We start from the raw sequence: 13,680 nt of genomic DNA, 5'->3' as shown, positions 1-13,680 counted from the left end.
GCTGGTGTTCCTGGAGTGACCGTGAGAAGATCAGTATATCGTCAAGATATACAAACACGAAGCGATTGAGCATGTCCCTGAGCACATCATTTATGAGGGCCTGGAAAACTGCGGGGGCGTTAGTGAAACCAAAAGGCATGACCTGGTATTCGAAGTGGCCAATGGGAGTCTTAAAGGCTGTTTTCCATTCGTCCCCCTCCTTAATTCTGATGAGATGGTAGGCATTTCTTAAATCTAGCTTGGAGAAGACCTGGGCAGAACAGAGAGGCTCGAAAGAGGGGTCAATAAGGGGAAGTGAGTATTTGTTTTTCACCGTGATGTCGTTAAGGCCTCTGAAATCGATACAGGGGCGGAGTGTGGAGTCTTTCTTTTTAACAAAAAAGAAACCAGCTCCTAGAGGAGACGAGGAGGGACGGATGAGACCTGTGGCTAAGGAGTCATGAATGTATGTCTCCATGGCCACCCTCTCCGGGGCGGAGAGGTTGTACAGGCGGCTACTAGGCAGGGATGCGCCAGGGAACAAATCGATCGCACAGTCATAGGGACGGTGAGGAGGGAGAGAGACAGCTAGGTCTTTGCTGAAGACCGGGGCTAAATCGTGGTATTCCTGAGGGACACTGGATAAATCAGGAGGAGTGGGGGTGACGGAAGGGCGACTGACCGGTGGATTGGCTGAACGCAAGCAGTGAGAGTGGCAGTGTACGCTCCAATTGGTAATGGTAGCGGTTTTCCAATTGATCTGAGGATTATGTAATTGGAGCCAGGGGAGACCTAGAACAACGGGAGCGTGAGGGGACGGAATGACAAACAGTTGAATCTTTTCACTGTGATTACCCGAGATAATGAGGGTTATGGGGACGGTCCGGTGAGTAACCTTAGCAAGCAACCTGCCGTCTAAGGCGGTGACGTTCTTAGGAGTCGGTAGGGGTTCAAGGGGGAGCTGGAGCTGTTGGGCTAACGTGTCCTGAATAAAGTTGTCATCAGCTCCAGAGTCTACAAGTGCTCTAATGGGCACGGAATCGCGCCCCCAGAGGACACTAGAGGGAACGGCTATGCGCAGGGGAGGGCTAGAGGAGGAAGAGGTCTGGCTCACCCGAGTGCCCTCGTTCACGGGTGAGCCCTGTCTTTTGGCGTCTGGGGACAATTAGCGAGAAAGTGACCAGTCTGACCACAGTAGATACACAATCTAAGGCTAACACGTCTTTGGCGCTCACTGGGGGTTAGTCGGGTGCGACCTAACTGCATAGGTTCATCAACAGGAGTGGAGGAAAAATCACGGGAAGACCTAGTGTGTTCCGGAGACTGAAGAGCAGACTGACCAGAGGGGGGAGCTACAGGACGGGAGCTGGAGGGCCTTTGTTGACTCCTCTCTCTGCGTCTCTCCCTCAGACGGTTGTCAATGTGAATGGCTAGTGAAATTAAACCCTCAAGGGAGTCAGGTTCATCCCGGGAAGCAAGTTCATCCTTAAGCTCACTAGAAAGACTTCTAAGAAAAACCCCTTTGAGCTCGGTCTCCCCCCACCCGCTCTCAGAGGCTACAATACGAAAATCAATGGAGAAATCCGCTACGGATTGGTGACCCTGGGAGAGGGAAAATAAACGTTTGGCTGCTTCCTGGCCCTGGAGGGGATGATCAAAAATCCAACATAGTTCACTAGAAAATAAAGAGTAGGAAGCTAACACTGGGGATTCTCTCTCCCAAACAGAAGTGGCCCAGCGGGAGGCTTTCCCACGTAACAAATTGATCACAAAAGCTATCTTGGCCCTGTCTGTGGGGTAACTCAGGGGCTGCTGGTCAAACACAAGGGAACATCTTAACAAAAACCCACTAGCGCTACCTATTTCTCCGGAAAAGAAATCAGGGTGAGGTACATGAGGCTCTCTATAGTGGGGGAGGGGAGGAGAAGGTGAGGGATCTACTGAGTGTGGCTGAACACTAACAGGTGGAGGCTCAGGAGTAGGGTGGTGAGGCTGAGTGGCTGAGAGTAACTGCTCGGATATGTTGGACACCTGGGTGTTGAGAGTCTGAAGAGATTGCATGATACCTTTTAACATGGATTCGTGCTGTCCTAGTCATTGTCCTTGGTGGGTGATGGCTGTTTTGAGGGTGTCCGATTCCGCTGAGTCCATTTCTGGCCTGAGTCATCTGTGATGTTTTGTGTAAGGGTTGAACTCAGGTGCGGAGACGGAAGCAGTTTTAACAGTTTTATTGTGAGGGTAAGTGCACCAGGGAAGGGGATTCCAAGAGTCCAGGAGGGAGTGAGGGAGTGCTGGAGCTGGCTGTGGTGAATTGAGCAGGAGGCACTGGAAAAAAGGAGGAGAGGCATGTTAGCAACAATGTACACAAAATGCAAACACTAGAGATCACTGGAATCATCAAAAGCACAAAGAACTTCTCTGAAGGATCACGAGAAGGAGCCCGGAGACGACGTTTACCGTGAGGTAATGTAGACAAGACTCAGGCGCTGTAGAGAGCTGCAGCTGGTCCTAAATAGCAGGAGTGATTAGATGATTCGCTGCAGGTGAGCCTCTCCACAGCACCAGGGGGGAAGGGTGAACGCCTCAGGAGAAACAAAGTAAAGTTAACAGCCAGCAGCCAGCTCCGGAAACCGGAAGTTCCATAAAAATAAAATGCTCAATACAACATAAACACCACAGTTTTAACTAATAGAAAACAGCAGGTTTTGGTTAATGTATCAAAAAAGCTTACTGTTCTGAGTCTTTGCCTTGTTTTATGATTTGCACCTGTAAGACATGCCTGGGACAGCAAGAGGGTATCGACAGACATCCCTGTTTGTTTTTTCTGTAGTCATGTGACCACCTGAGATTGCTGGCAGGTCGGCAGGTGTGCAGTCTCTAGTCATCTGACAGTCTGGCTGAGTCGTCTAGTGCAGTGGCTCTCAACCTTGGGGTCAGGATCCCTTTGGGGTCGCGAGACACTGAGGGGGGTCTCCAGATGCTCTAAAAAAACTAAGAATATTTTTTGAATTACACCGTTGCCACTTAACACTAATTTTTCCAAATTTTTTTTTTTGCCCTTTTCATCAAATTTTCCCACCATTTTTTAAAAATATTTATTTTTGGGCCTTTTCATGCCTTTATTAGATAGAGGAAGACAGTGGATGGACTCGGAAACAGGGAAAAGAGCGGGAAGAGACATGCAGGAAATGGTGCCACAGGCCGGACTTGAACCTAGGCCACCCACGTACATGGTGCGTGCCCTAACCACTCAACTACCGGTGCGCCCCATTTCCCACCATTTTTAACACATTTTTGCCATTTAACACCTATTTTTGTCAGTTTTAAACTCTTTCCATCAATTTTTCTGAATGTTTTTGCCACTTCTAAACCATTTCTTGCCACTTAAGCTTAGTGTTGCTTCTGTTGACCCATTATTGCCACTATAAACCCCTTTTCACATCAAATTTTTCCCATTTTAACCACATTTTGCCATTTGATATGTCCATTTTAGTTAGTTTAACCAATTTCTGCCAACATCTGTCTATTTTTTCTTTCTCAGTTAAGGATATCAATGTATATCAAATTTTAACAGAATTACACCAAATTTCCACCGATTTTTGCCAATTTCAAGCTATTTTTTACTCCATTTTACCACTATTTATACAAACTTTTGCCATTTTAGCCCATTTTTGCCATTTTTATCTTATTTTTGCTACTTATAACCCCTTTCTGCTACCTTTAAAATCCAACTTCACCACCCTTTCCACCATTTTTTGCCATTAGTAACCCATTTTAGAAATTTTTAAACCATTTTAATTCTTTTTCAAACAAAAGGGTTTTACATTTTTAGGGAGGATTTTCACCACACATGAATAAATAAAGACGTTTGTTATTTTGGTAAGTTTGGTTATTATTCAAGTTCAATACAGGTAAATATGGATACCACAGCTTAACCTCACAATGGACCATGATTTTGCTGACCACCATGGGCCCCCAGATTGGCTGGGCACCAGAGAACTCTCCCATTTATCGCCCCTTTATGGGTGGCCTTGTCTGCACATGGCTATTCTTAATTGTGCATGGCTGTGTTCAACCGCCTTCAGGTACAGTCAGGGTCCCTGGACTCTGGCACCTTTATTTAGGGGGTTGCGGGCTGAAAAGGTTGAGAACCACTGGTCTAGGGTGTGCATTCAGAGGATTAAAGATGAAAAATCTTTTGAAATTGTCCTCATGTCTGTGGTCTCCCACGGCTTTAACATGGTTTCAGATTTAAAAATGTCCAGTGTGTGGCCCGCCTAAATGTGAACTTGCCTGACCCAGGGGTGTGCCGTTCCCACAGAGACCACCTGAGGGTGCCAACATAGCAATGAGCACCTTGGTCTACTGTATGTATTGGCTATTCATAATTGTCTCTGACATTTCCTGATTTTTGTAAATGTACGTATGGTCTGGGTAGACTGCAAAAACTGAATTTTTCTGTGGAATGAATAAAGTTGTGAATCTTCATGCAGCACCTACAGTTGTATTTCCATCTAGTTATTACTTAAAAAAAAGGGTTCACTGTACATTTCTTGGGCAGTTTCTGTTGTTCACCTTCTCCACGCTTTTAACAATCATAAGAATCAGAACTCTCATAATCACCTCAGAGATTGGCAGGTGTAATCGGTGTCTTGACTGCAGTTTACTCTTTATTCTTTAGCTCTTTTTATTCTCTGTTACAGTGGTTCTCAACCTTTTCAGCCCGCAACCCCCAAAATAAAGGTGTCACAGAACAGGGGTCTCCAATGTAGCTGAAGGTGGTTGAACAGTCATGCACAATCAAGAATAGTCATTTGCAGACAAGGCTGCCCACAAGGGGAGATAAAGGGGAGAGCTTTCTGGGACCTAGCTACACTGGAAGCTAATGGAGGTCAGTAAAATCATGGTCCATTGTAAAGTTAAGCTGTGATACCCATATTTTAAATTTAACCCATTAAAGCCTGAAAACACAAATTATGGCCAGAAATTTCAAAGTTTTGGGGACTGAAAAGAGTATTTAACTTTCTACTGAAATCCCCAAAATCCAAATTTACATAAAATTTAACATACATGTTTTTTGTGTCATATTTGATACATTAGGTGCTTTTGGTAACTGATAATCCACTTGATGGCATTTTTATTATTTATCAGATTGTAATCAGAAGTTTTTAGTAATTTATTGATCATATTGATTAGATAGAGGTATCATAAAAGTATGTATGAAATATGATACAACAGACTTTAAGGGGTTACCATGAATAATAGCCACTCTTATCATATCAACACATATCTGTTTTTATTCATTTGTGCCACAGTGTATAACCATCTTAAAAATGTAAATATCTTAAAAACAGAAATTAAAAAAATAGTTGGTGGAAAAGGTGGTGAAATGGAACTTTAAAAGTAGCAGAACTTCATTAGAAATGGCAAGAATTAGATAAAAGTGACAAAAATTTGAAAAAAAAAAAGGTAAAAATTGATTTAAGTGGCAAAAGCAGGCATAAAAAGGGCTAAAAGGGGATTAAAAGCATCAGAAATAGGTCTGCAAAACTAGCCAAAATGGGTTAATTGAGATGCAAAAAGCAGAAATATGCATAAATGGGTTGAAATGTGTGTAAAAAGTGGTAAAAAAAAAAAGGGGGTGACAATAATGGCTCAACATAGGCAACAACAGAAGGGACAGAAACAGAAAAAAGTGGTGGAAAGGGTTTAAAATGGACAAAAATGGGTTTAGAGTGGCAAAGTTGTGTTAGAATTGGCAATAACTGGTCAGAAAAAGTGATGAAAATGGGTTAAAATGTGGCAAAATTAGTATAAAGTCAAAAAATAACAAAAATGGGTCCAAATTGTGCAGAAATAGATAGAAAGTTTCAAATAATAATAGCAACATAGGTTGGAAAAAAATCATTAGAAAAATATTCCTTAATTTTTTTAAGGCACCTGGTGACCCCCCTTAAGCATCTCATGACCCTAAAGGGGGCCCCGACCCCAACTTAACCAAGAGTAGACAAAATCCCATTTTCAGAGGTCAGATCAATGCTTAGAGAGTTACAGTAGCTGTATGCATTTCTCTCTACACTGTCGTGTTTTATTTGAAGCTGCCACTAGGAGTTGCCAGAGTAACAGGGTCATGCTTGATCAAGCGAACCACAGTTTCTAAGAGGGGCTGCAGGCTATTCTCAGGTAACTCTCAGCATTTCTCAAAACAAAGGTGAAATTACATGTCTGTCTACAATGTTGTGATACTATTTTAATTTATTATTTTTGGCATTGGGTGATAAGAAAAAATAAATATGGTGCATTTCAGTGAGTTTTATAGCTAAGTGGCTGCCATTTGCACAAAGAAAAACTTCAACAGTCATGTGAGTATTTAGAGCTAGAATGTATCAAACTAAAAGTAGAGGATGTGACACTATGCAGTCACAACTTATTTTAGTTCTGAAGTTTGTATATCTTGGTTTGAGGATATGAAACCTGACTGACGATAACTTACTGGTTGGAGAAAAAAAATGGTTCTGCAAAGCTAAATCCATATCTTATCACACTAGTCTGAGCTATTCACTCCCCTTTAGAATCTGGTTGGTGGGGGCTGCAGTGTTAGGTGGGCTATGCCAAATATAAGCTGCAGCTACAGCTCTCTGTACAGATCACAGGAGGGAAGACGCTTAACGAGGAGCCTGAAAATCACAGAAGATGGCCTTGCTTAAGATCGTTTTGCTTCTCTTCATTTGCCTTGAAGGCTGTGGTGAGATTATGCTTCACTGAAGAATCACTAAAAATTACAGAGTGAATAGTTAAATAATAATTGAAGTTTGTGAAAAAAAAAAATAAGGATTTATTCACTGTGTAAATTTTACCCTACAGCTCTGTCTTCAGCTTTTAATGATGGTGATGGTCTGAAGAAAGTCCCAGACCCCCTGACAGAAGTAAGTTACTCACTTTGAATATCAATATAAGATAAAATACACTGTTGCTTACAAAATCAGGTGTTGGCTTATGGTAAGCGTTTCTAACACAAAGGTGAGAATAACGAGAATAAAGTAGATCTGCAGATTCAAGTTGTGCATCACATTAACTAAAATTATTTTCAGGACATACATCCAGAAATCCACCGCCCAGGTACAACTCAACTCCACAAGAAACACTGTGAAATGAAAAAGTTGTAGAGAATTTCAGGACCATACTTTTGGGCGTGCCACTATTAATCTTACTTGTTTCATGCTGTAACCAGAGGAGGTTAAGCTACTTTTAACCACATTTAAGTGATAGAGTTGCAACAATACCAGATTTTAAAACTTTGACTCAGTTCCAGAAAAATCAAATCACTTTCATATCACAGCTAAAACAAAGAAAGTAATAATAATCTATTCTAATGTCTTTTGTTGGTAATAATTTACAACAAAAATCCTACTGTCCTCATTTTTGTTTCACTTAATCGAACTGAGAATGAGATAAACATAAACACTGCCTCAATACAATTCATACTGAATTTGCAGTATGAGTCAAAATAATCACAAATAGGTGTTTTTTTAATAGTTCAGCCCTAGTTTCAGCTATCTTATATTGTGTTGGTTATAATAATCGCATACTAAATCACAACGTTGGAAAAAATAATTAAAATATGTTTATATTCCTAAATTCTTTAGCCCTACAATATTTGATATCCTGCGCAATCCAACCGAAATAAAACTAATCACAGATTAAAAATCCTTCACTGCTGGCTGAAAACAAACCAAAGCTGTTATCATTCTTAGACTGTCATGTTTTTAACTTCATATTTGAACTGGTTTATAGAATTTGATTTGTTTTTTATGTATATATATTGTATTTTATTGTCTATTTACTCTGTAAACTCTTGTGCCATTTTATGCAGTTAAATGTTATCATGTTATGAATTTTTTACTCAAAGGCCCAACTAAGGACGAGAGTTGGAAATTAGCAATTGCTATAAACTCTTGGTGCAGCACATCAGATTAATGCCCTGTTATGAAACTATGTAAATCTGCATTGTCCCAATCAAATAAATCAATTCAAATAGCATAAATATGTTACAAAACTTGCTATAATTTTTGGGCAGATTGTACTAGCCTCTCTCTTTCTCTCACAGCAGCTTCAGGAAAAAAAAAATGTTACCAGATCTCTAGCTTCATTTTTTAATCTTTATCTATTTTTCCCAACTTTTAATCAATTTTAACCATAAGAACCTCTACATTTTCAAACAAGCGTATCAAACGGTATATTTTGACAACTTCGTCAGCAAGGAAATCTCTCAGGTGGAAAAATAAGACGTATCAGAAAAGACGAATGCAGTCTTGATTAAATGTGTTTTTAAGTAATACATTTGAGGAGTTTTTGACCTTTCTGTACAGTAGAAAATATCATAAGCCATAGTTTTGAGTACAACAGCATCAGTGCCTCAAAGTATAGGAATAGTATCTTTCTCTTCACCACTATTTTGGAGGCAAAAAAAGCAGACAGAATCAGGATGACACTCCAGCGCAAATTATTATTTTTAAGAGACACCTTAGAGCAGCCTTTCCCAAACTTCAGTATGCTGGCCCAACATGAGACCTGCATGAGAGTCAAATATTTACTTTTTATTTTCATATTTTGTTTCATAAACAGGGAATTTAAAAGCAAATGTTTTGCTTTCAGATACATCATCATTATGTGGAAAGTGTTTTGGAGGCAAAAGTACAATTGATGAGCAACGTCCATTCATATTATTTTAATTAGGCATTTGAAAATAATCAATTCTATTTTCTTATTTTTATCTGTTTTACCTTGTGCCTCAGCACTCTTTCCAAGAAGCATTAATGTCTCTGAAGACATAAATTCTTAAAAATGGGAAGTGAGGAGCAAAGCAGAATGTTTAACAGAGCGTAACTAGTTAACACCTTTTAAACCACGACAGCAGCTGTTTTCATCAAACAAAATAAATGATAAAAGGTGACATAAGTTAAAACTTCTGGCTGTGTTTTGTTGTGTCTGACTCTTCAATAATTACATATAATCAAGTATTTCAGGACGCATTGCTCTGTATAATCAAACTGAAAGTTAGAGAACAAGTGTTGACATCTTACAGAGAGAACTGATCTTTTAAAATGAGGAAGTCTTTTCAGCTTTCACACCTCATGATTTTAAATCAAGCACTGAGGTTTCACATGCTCCTCTAAGTTTTAGTTAGGGGCCAGGCAGAAGTGATACAGATGCAAATAGATTTCTTTCTCATGACACAAATTTAAAAACAACTAAAGATTTACAACCCTGCACAAATATTGTTCACATGTGTTATTCATGTAGAAGCAACTTTAAATGTGTTCGTAGTTTCATCACTTAAATGGTTCATCTATCTGTGACAAAATTTTACAGAATGGGGACATCTGCAAGGACTGTACCCAAATATTTGAACTTCTCGCTGACCTCCTGTCCAACGCAGACCTCCAGGTGAGAACAATAGCCAACAATGCAGCAAACACATTCTTTCAGAGGGATGTTTGCGCATGGATGTGATTACTGATACTGTGGATGACGTTATCTTTATGTTCACATTAAAACACCGGCTGTGCTATCTGGAGTGATTTCTAGGACATTTTATTGACTGGCTTTCAATAAAATAAAAGGCTTATCAGCTTATTTGATCCATTTTAAAATATTTTTCTGATCACTCATGTTATCAGTGAAACACACACATAGATACTTAAGGAAGTGTTCCCTTTTCTTCTTCCTCTTTTGTTTTTTTAACTAAAGTAGAAATGAAATTTCAACGGTAGTTTTTGTTCCTTACCTGACCTCAAAGATCCTCTTTCCTCAGCGTTCAGCATGGTGGGTACAGCAGGAAGTCCCATCTGAGGCTAAAAGGGAAAGCTAAAATTATTTATAGTTAGCTTTATGAGTCAAACATCTTGAAGGCAAAGCCTTAGCCAAATGGAAAGCTTATTCAAAATGGACTGAGGCAAAATGGAAAACCGTTCTGTGGTCAGATTAATCAAAAATTTAAATTCTTTTGGAGGTCACAGATACTGTGTCTGTTCAGGAAGTAAGGATCAATATTAAATCAACGGCCAAAGAAGAGCAGATTTTATCAACACTGGCCATTGACTAGAGGCAAAGACAACTACATGACTGTGTTTTTACTGAGCTATTCCATATTTCCCAACAGTGTTGAGGGTAGAGGGTAAAGCAATACCAAGCAACAGACTAGTCTACTCCCATTACTTTTATGTTGCCTTTAACATCCAAGGAGAGGGGATTTGAAGTGGGTATCCTTTATTCTGTTCTATATTAACTCAGCATTGCTAACATGTTATCAGTTTGAGCATTTCAACTATTCAATCAATCCATTCATCTTTTTTAATCCAAGTAAAGGGAATAATGATGCATGATCTCAAATAAAATGATAAATATTGGTTCTGAAGGTGTTTAGATTTTTAAAACAGTCAATATATACACAAATCAATTCAATCAAACTTTTTTCGCCCAAGGCACACCTAAGGTTAAGTCAAAACCTCAAGGCAATACAAAATAGACTTTTTAAATAATGTTACAGTCAAGGTGGCATGTAAGGGGAGAGAAAGGGGAGAGCTTTCTGTGGCCAAGCCAACTGGGGGTTCATGGAGGTGGCAAAAGTGGACAAAAGGTGGCAAAAATGGATTAAAAATGATGAAAAAACATAGGCAATTGGGCAAAAGTGGCAAAACAAAGTCAGAAGTGGGCAAAAATTGGTCAAAAAAAGTGGCCAAACAATGGGTTGAACTTGGCAAAAACTTGTTGAAAGAGTCAAAACAGTGGCAAAAATGGGTTTCAAGTGACCTGTAAGAGTTAAATGTTGTAAAAAGTTGGTAAAAATGGGTTGAAAGTGATAAAAAGGGGCGAAAACTGGCAAAAAAAAGTGGCATAAATGGGTTGAAAGTGTCAAAAAGGTGGCAAAGTAGATTACAAGTGGCAGAAAAGTGGAAAAAAAATGGTTAAAGCTGCTGAAAGGTTGTAAGAAGTGATGAAAAATTTGGCAAAAAAATGGCCAAACAGCAAAACTGGATGAAAAAGCAGCAAAAGGGTAGCAAAAATAGATTCAATGTGGCAAAAATTTAAAAAAAAAAAAAAGCAGCAAAAATTGGTAAAAAGTAGTAATACAAAGTGGCAAAAACACTTAAAAAGCAGCACAATGGTTTAAGTTGTCAAAAGAAGTGGCAAAAATGGATAGAAATATTGGTTAACTTAGTTAAAAATAGCATGAATTTATAATTTCAACACCAATTTCGACCCAATAATAGTTTGCCATGCTTTTCAGCTCTTAATGTGGTAACTATTTGCCAGGATGCTAGCACCAATACTACAGATCCAACACACACACTGATATCATCAATAAATCCCAACTGGGGAGGTCACATTCTCTGGAGTTTTTCAGGGGTCCAGCTAGATCTGTGGTCAGGCCTGGTTACAGTACTTGCCATAAAGTTGTAGTAATAACGTATTGTACAAATTCCCATGGCACACCTAGACTTGCCTTAAGGCACATTAGTGTGCCTTGCCACACCATTTGAGAACCACTGGTCTAGAGGACACAGTTTAAACAATACAAAGCTGACATGTGGCTTTATTTCAGAAAAAGATCATGGATGCCATTGACCACATGTGTGACATTCTGCCTGGACCACCTGGCACTGCCAAGATCTGCAAAGATGAGGTTCAGAAGTTGCTCCCAGTGGCCATCAAGTTCCTCACCTCTTTTGTTGTGAGTCTCACACTGCTTTGTCCTCTAGGTCGAGATCATAGGAACAATATCGGCTGTAGACAAATAAATGTGTTTGATTCCATCGTTGGCTCTAGTGCTTTTGTTGGGTCCATTTTCATCATTAATCACACGCTATCTTCTTTGGTAGAAACCAGCAGAGCTCTGCAAAACCATTGGCCTGTGTGGTTCCAGCGATAAGCGGGACAAGATGCTCAGCTACTTCCTAAAGGAGGTCCTTCAGGCTGCTATGGACAGAGAAAATGTAAAGGTTTACTGAGGAACTCATTATAAAGATTAAATGTCCAAGTTTGACCAATTCTGCTGACCTGCATTTGCTGTTTGTCTGTCAATCAGGGGACTCCCTCCAAAGAATGTTCCTTTTGCATTTTTCTTGTCAAGACACTGGAGGATCTTCTGCCAAAACAAAGGACTGAGGTTAGCATACAGCCAAAGCACACGCACACAGTGTCAAACAATTCATCTCTTTGTTCTGCATAACCACAAAAACATGCATGTTAGGAGAAATCTAAATGGCACCAGACAGTAAAAAGCGTGAAGCACGCTAACCTGTCTCTCTTCTTCCTCTGCAGGATGCTGTGATTGAACTGCTGGAGGAGATATGTCATATTTTGCCCTCCGCCTACCGAAATCAGTGTGAGTCTGTCGTTGGAAAGTTCACCAAGACAGTGCTGGATGCCATTTTGAGTTACGCCACCCCTCAGGCCATCTGTGCTCTCATTCACATGTGTGATGGTCAGGAGGCCGCTGTTGTGGGTCAGTTCAAGTACTTGTGTTGGACTACTTGTTAAATTATCTGTCAGGTGTTAAAGCTAATATATTTCCTGTGTAATAACCATTCAAATTTCCCTTTTAGACCCGTGCACTTTGCCATTGTACATGTGCAAAGATTTCAAGACTGCATTCCAATGTGGAGTAAGTATATAAAATCAGATTATTACCTTGTTTAGGTTATGACTGATCAATGAAGACATCTAACTGCATGCTCCCTTGTGTCAGACTGTGTTCTACTGCCAGAAATTTGCCTGGAAGCCTCTCAGCTCCAACACAATGTAAAACGTCAAGGTAGGATGAATGTTACTTAAATTAGGTCATGCATTACATACTGTACAAATTGTAAAATATCTTTTGTTTTTCTAGGGTTGGATAAAATGTACAAGCCAACATAGACGACTTACTGCACATCCTTCTGCAGAAAATATTCAGTCAATATTTAATCGCTTTACACCTGTGGCTTTTCACCTGATAGGACTACTTTCAAATGCTGATTTAATATCTTTCCTCTTTTTGTGGTTCTACTTTGCACATACTGTGTGCACTGAGTCAACAAAACAAGGACCTAGCTTGACAAAAGGGTTATTTGAACTCTAGAAATGAGAGGAATGTTGAAAAGATATGGGAGCTCAGCCGTCAAATAAGGAACTTGAATGATTATAACCAATGACTGAAATGTTATTCTTGTTTTTCTACTCACTATTCAACTGCATTTTTTAATGTTTCATGGAAACAACCTACTTTGATAAACTTTTCTTTTTTATATCTTTCATCTGAATAAAATTTGGAACAAGATGTGTTTATGTGATGGTCTGTGAACATTACTTGCTTCCCTTACATCTACTATTGTAAATATACAGGTGCATCTAAAAGAATTAGAATATAATGTAAAAGTTCATCTTTTATTCCCAGACTCTACTTAAAAAAGTTAAACATTTATATATTCTAGATTCATCTCATAGAAAGTAAAATATCCCAAGCCTTTTTTGTTTAAATGTTGATAATTAAGGCATACAGCCCATGGAAATCAAATATCCACAATGTCAGAACATTAGAATATCACAAAACACCAATCAAAACAAGGATTTATAATACAGAAATGTTGACCTTATGTAAAATAATGCTCATTTATGCACTCAGTAATTAGTTTGATATCCTTTTGAATGAATTACATC

The 13,680-nt window shown here is 39.3% G+C and overlaps 1 protein-coding gene across 2 annotated transcripts; it reads left to right on the top strand.

Moving 5' to 3' along the window:
* The first annotated feature begins 6,553 nt into the window (after window positions 1-6,553).
* Window positions 6,554-13,300, top strand: LOC121525577 (prosaposin). Of its 2 annotated transcripts, XM_041811630.1 has the most exons (10): window positions 6,558-6,724; window positions 6,844-6,905; window positions 9,352-9,426; window positions 11,585-11,713; window positions 11,862-11,975; window positions 12,068-12,148; window positions 12,304-12,487; window positions 12,588-12,646; window positions 12,731-12,796; window positions 12,872-13,300. In XM_041811630.1, the coding sequence occupies exons 1-9, from the start codon at window positions 6,673-6,675 to the stop codon at window positions 12,785-12,787; spliced, it is 813 nt and encodes a 270-aa protein (XP_041667564.1). In that variant the 5' UTR covers window positions 6,558-6,672; the 3' UTR covers window positions 12,788-12,796; window positions 12,872-13,300. The 2 variants fall into 2 exon arrangements, with proteins under 2 accessions (XP_041667565.1, XP_041667564.1); XM_041811631.1 differs by lacking the exon at window positions 9,352-9,426 and having other exon boundaries at window positions 6,554-6,724.
* Window positions 13,301-13,680: the final 380 nt, after the last annotated feature.

This window comes from Cheilinus undulatus, linkage group 17, assembly GCF_018320785.1.
Source record: "Cheilinus undulatus linkage group 17, ASM1832078v1, whole genome shotgun sequence".
NCBI lineage: Eukaryota > Metazoa > Chordata > Actinopteri > Labriformes > Labridae > Cheilinus > Cheilinus undulatus.
Note: the sequence above shows the minus strand (reverse complement) of the source record. Positions and strands in the feature narration are given on the sequence as shown.

What these genes read in the sequence shown, in the direction of transcription:
- LOC121525577 (XM_041811630.1), top strand. Translation starts at nt 6,673, where the DNA reads ATGGCCTTGCTTAAGATCGTTTTGCTTCTCTTCATTTGCCTTGAAGGC. An exon ending in AGTTCCTCACCTCTTTTGTT is followed by an intron (nt 11,714 to 11,861) that starts GTGAGTCTCACA and finishes CTTCTTTGGTAG; the next exon opens with AAACCAGCAGAGCTCTGCAA. An exon ending in TCAGGAGGCCGCTGTTGTGG is followed by an intron (nt 12,488 to 12,587) that starts GTCAGTTCAAGT and finishes TTTCCCTTTTAG; the next exon opens with ACCCGTGCACTTTGCCATTG.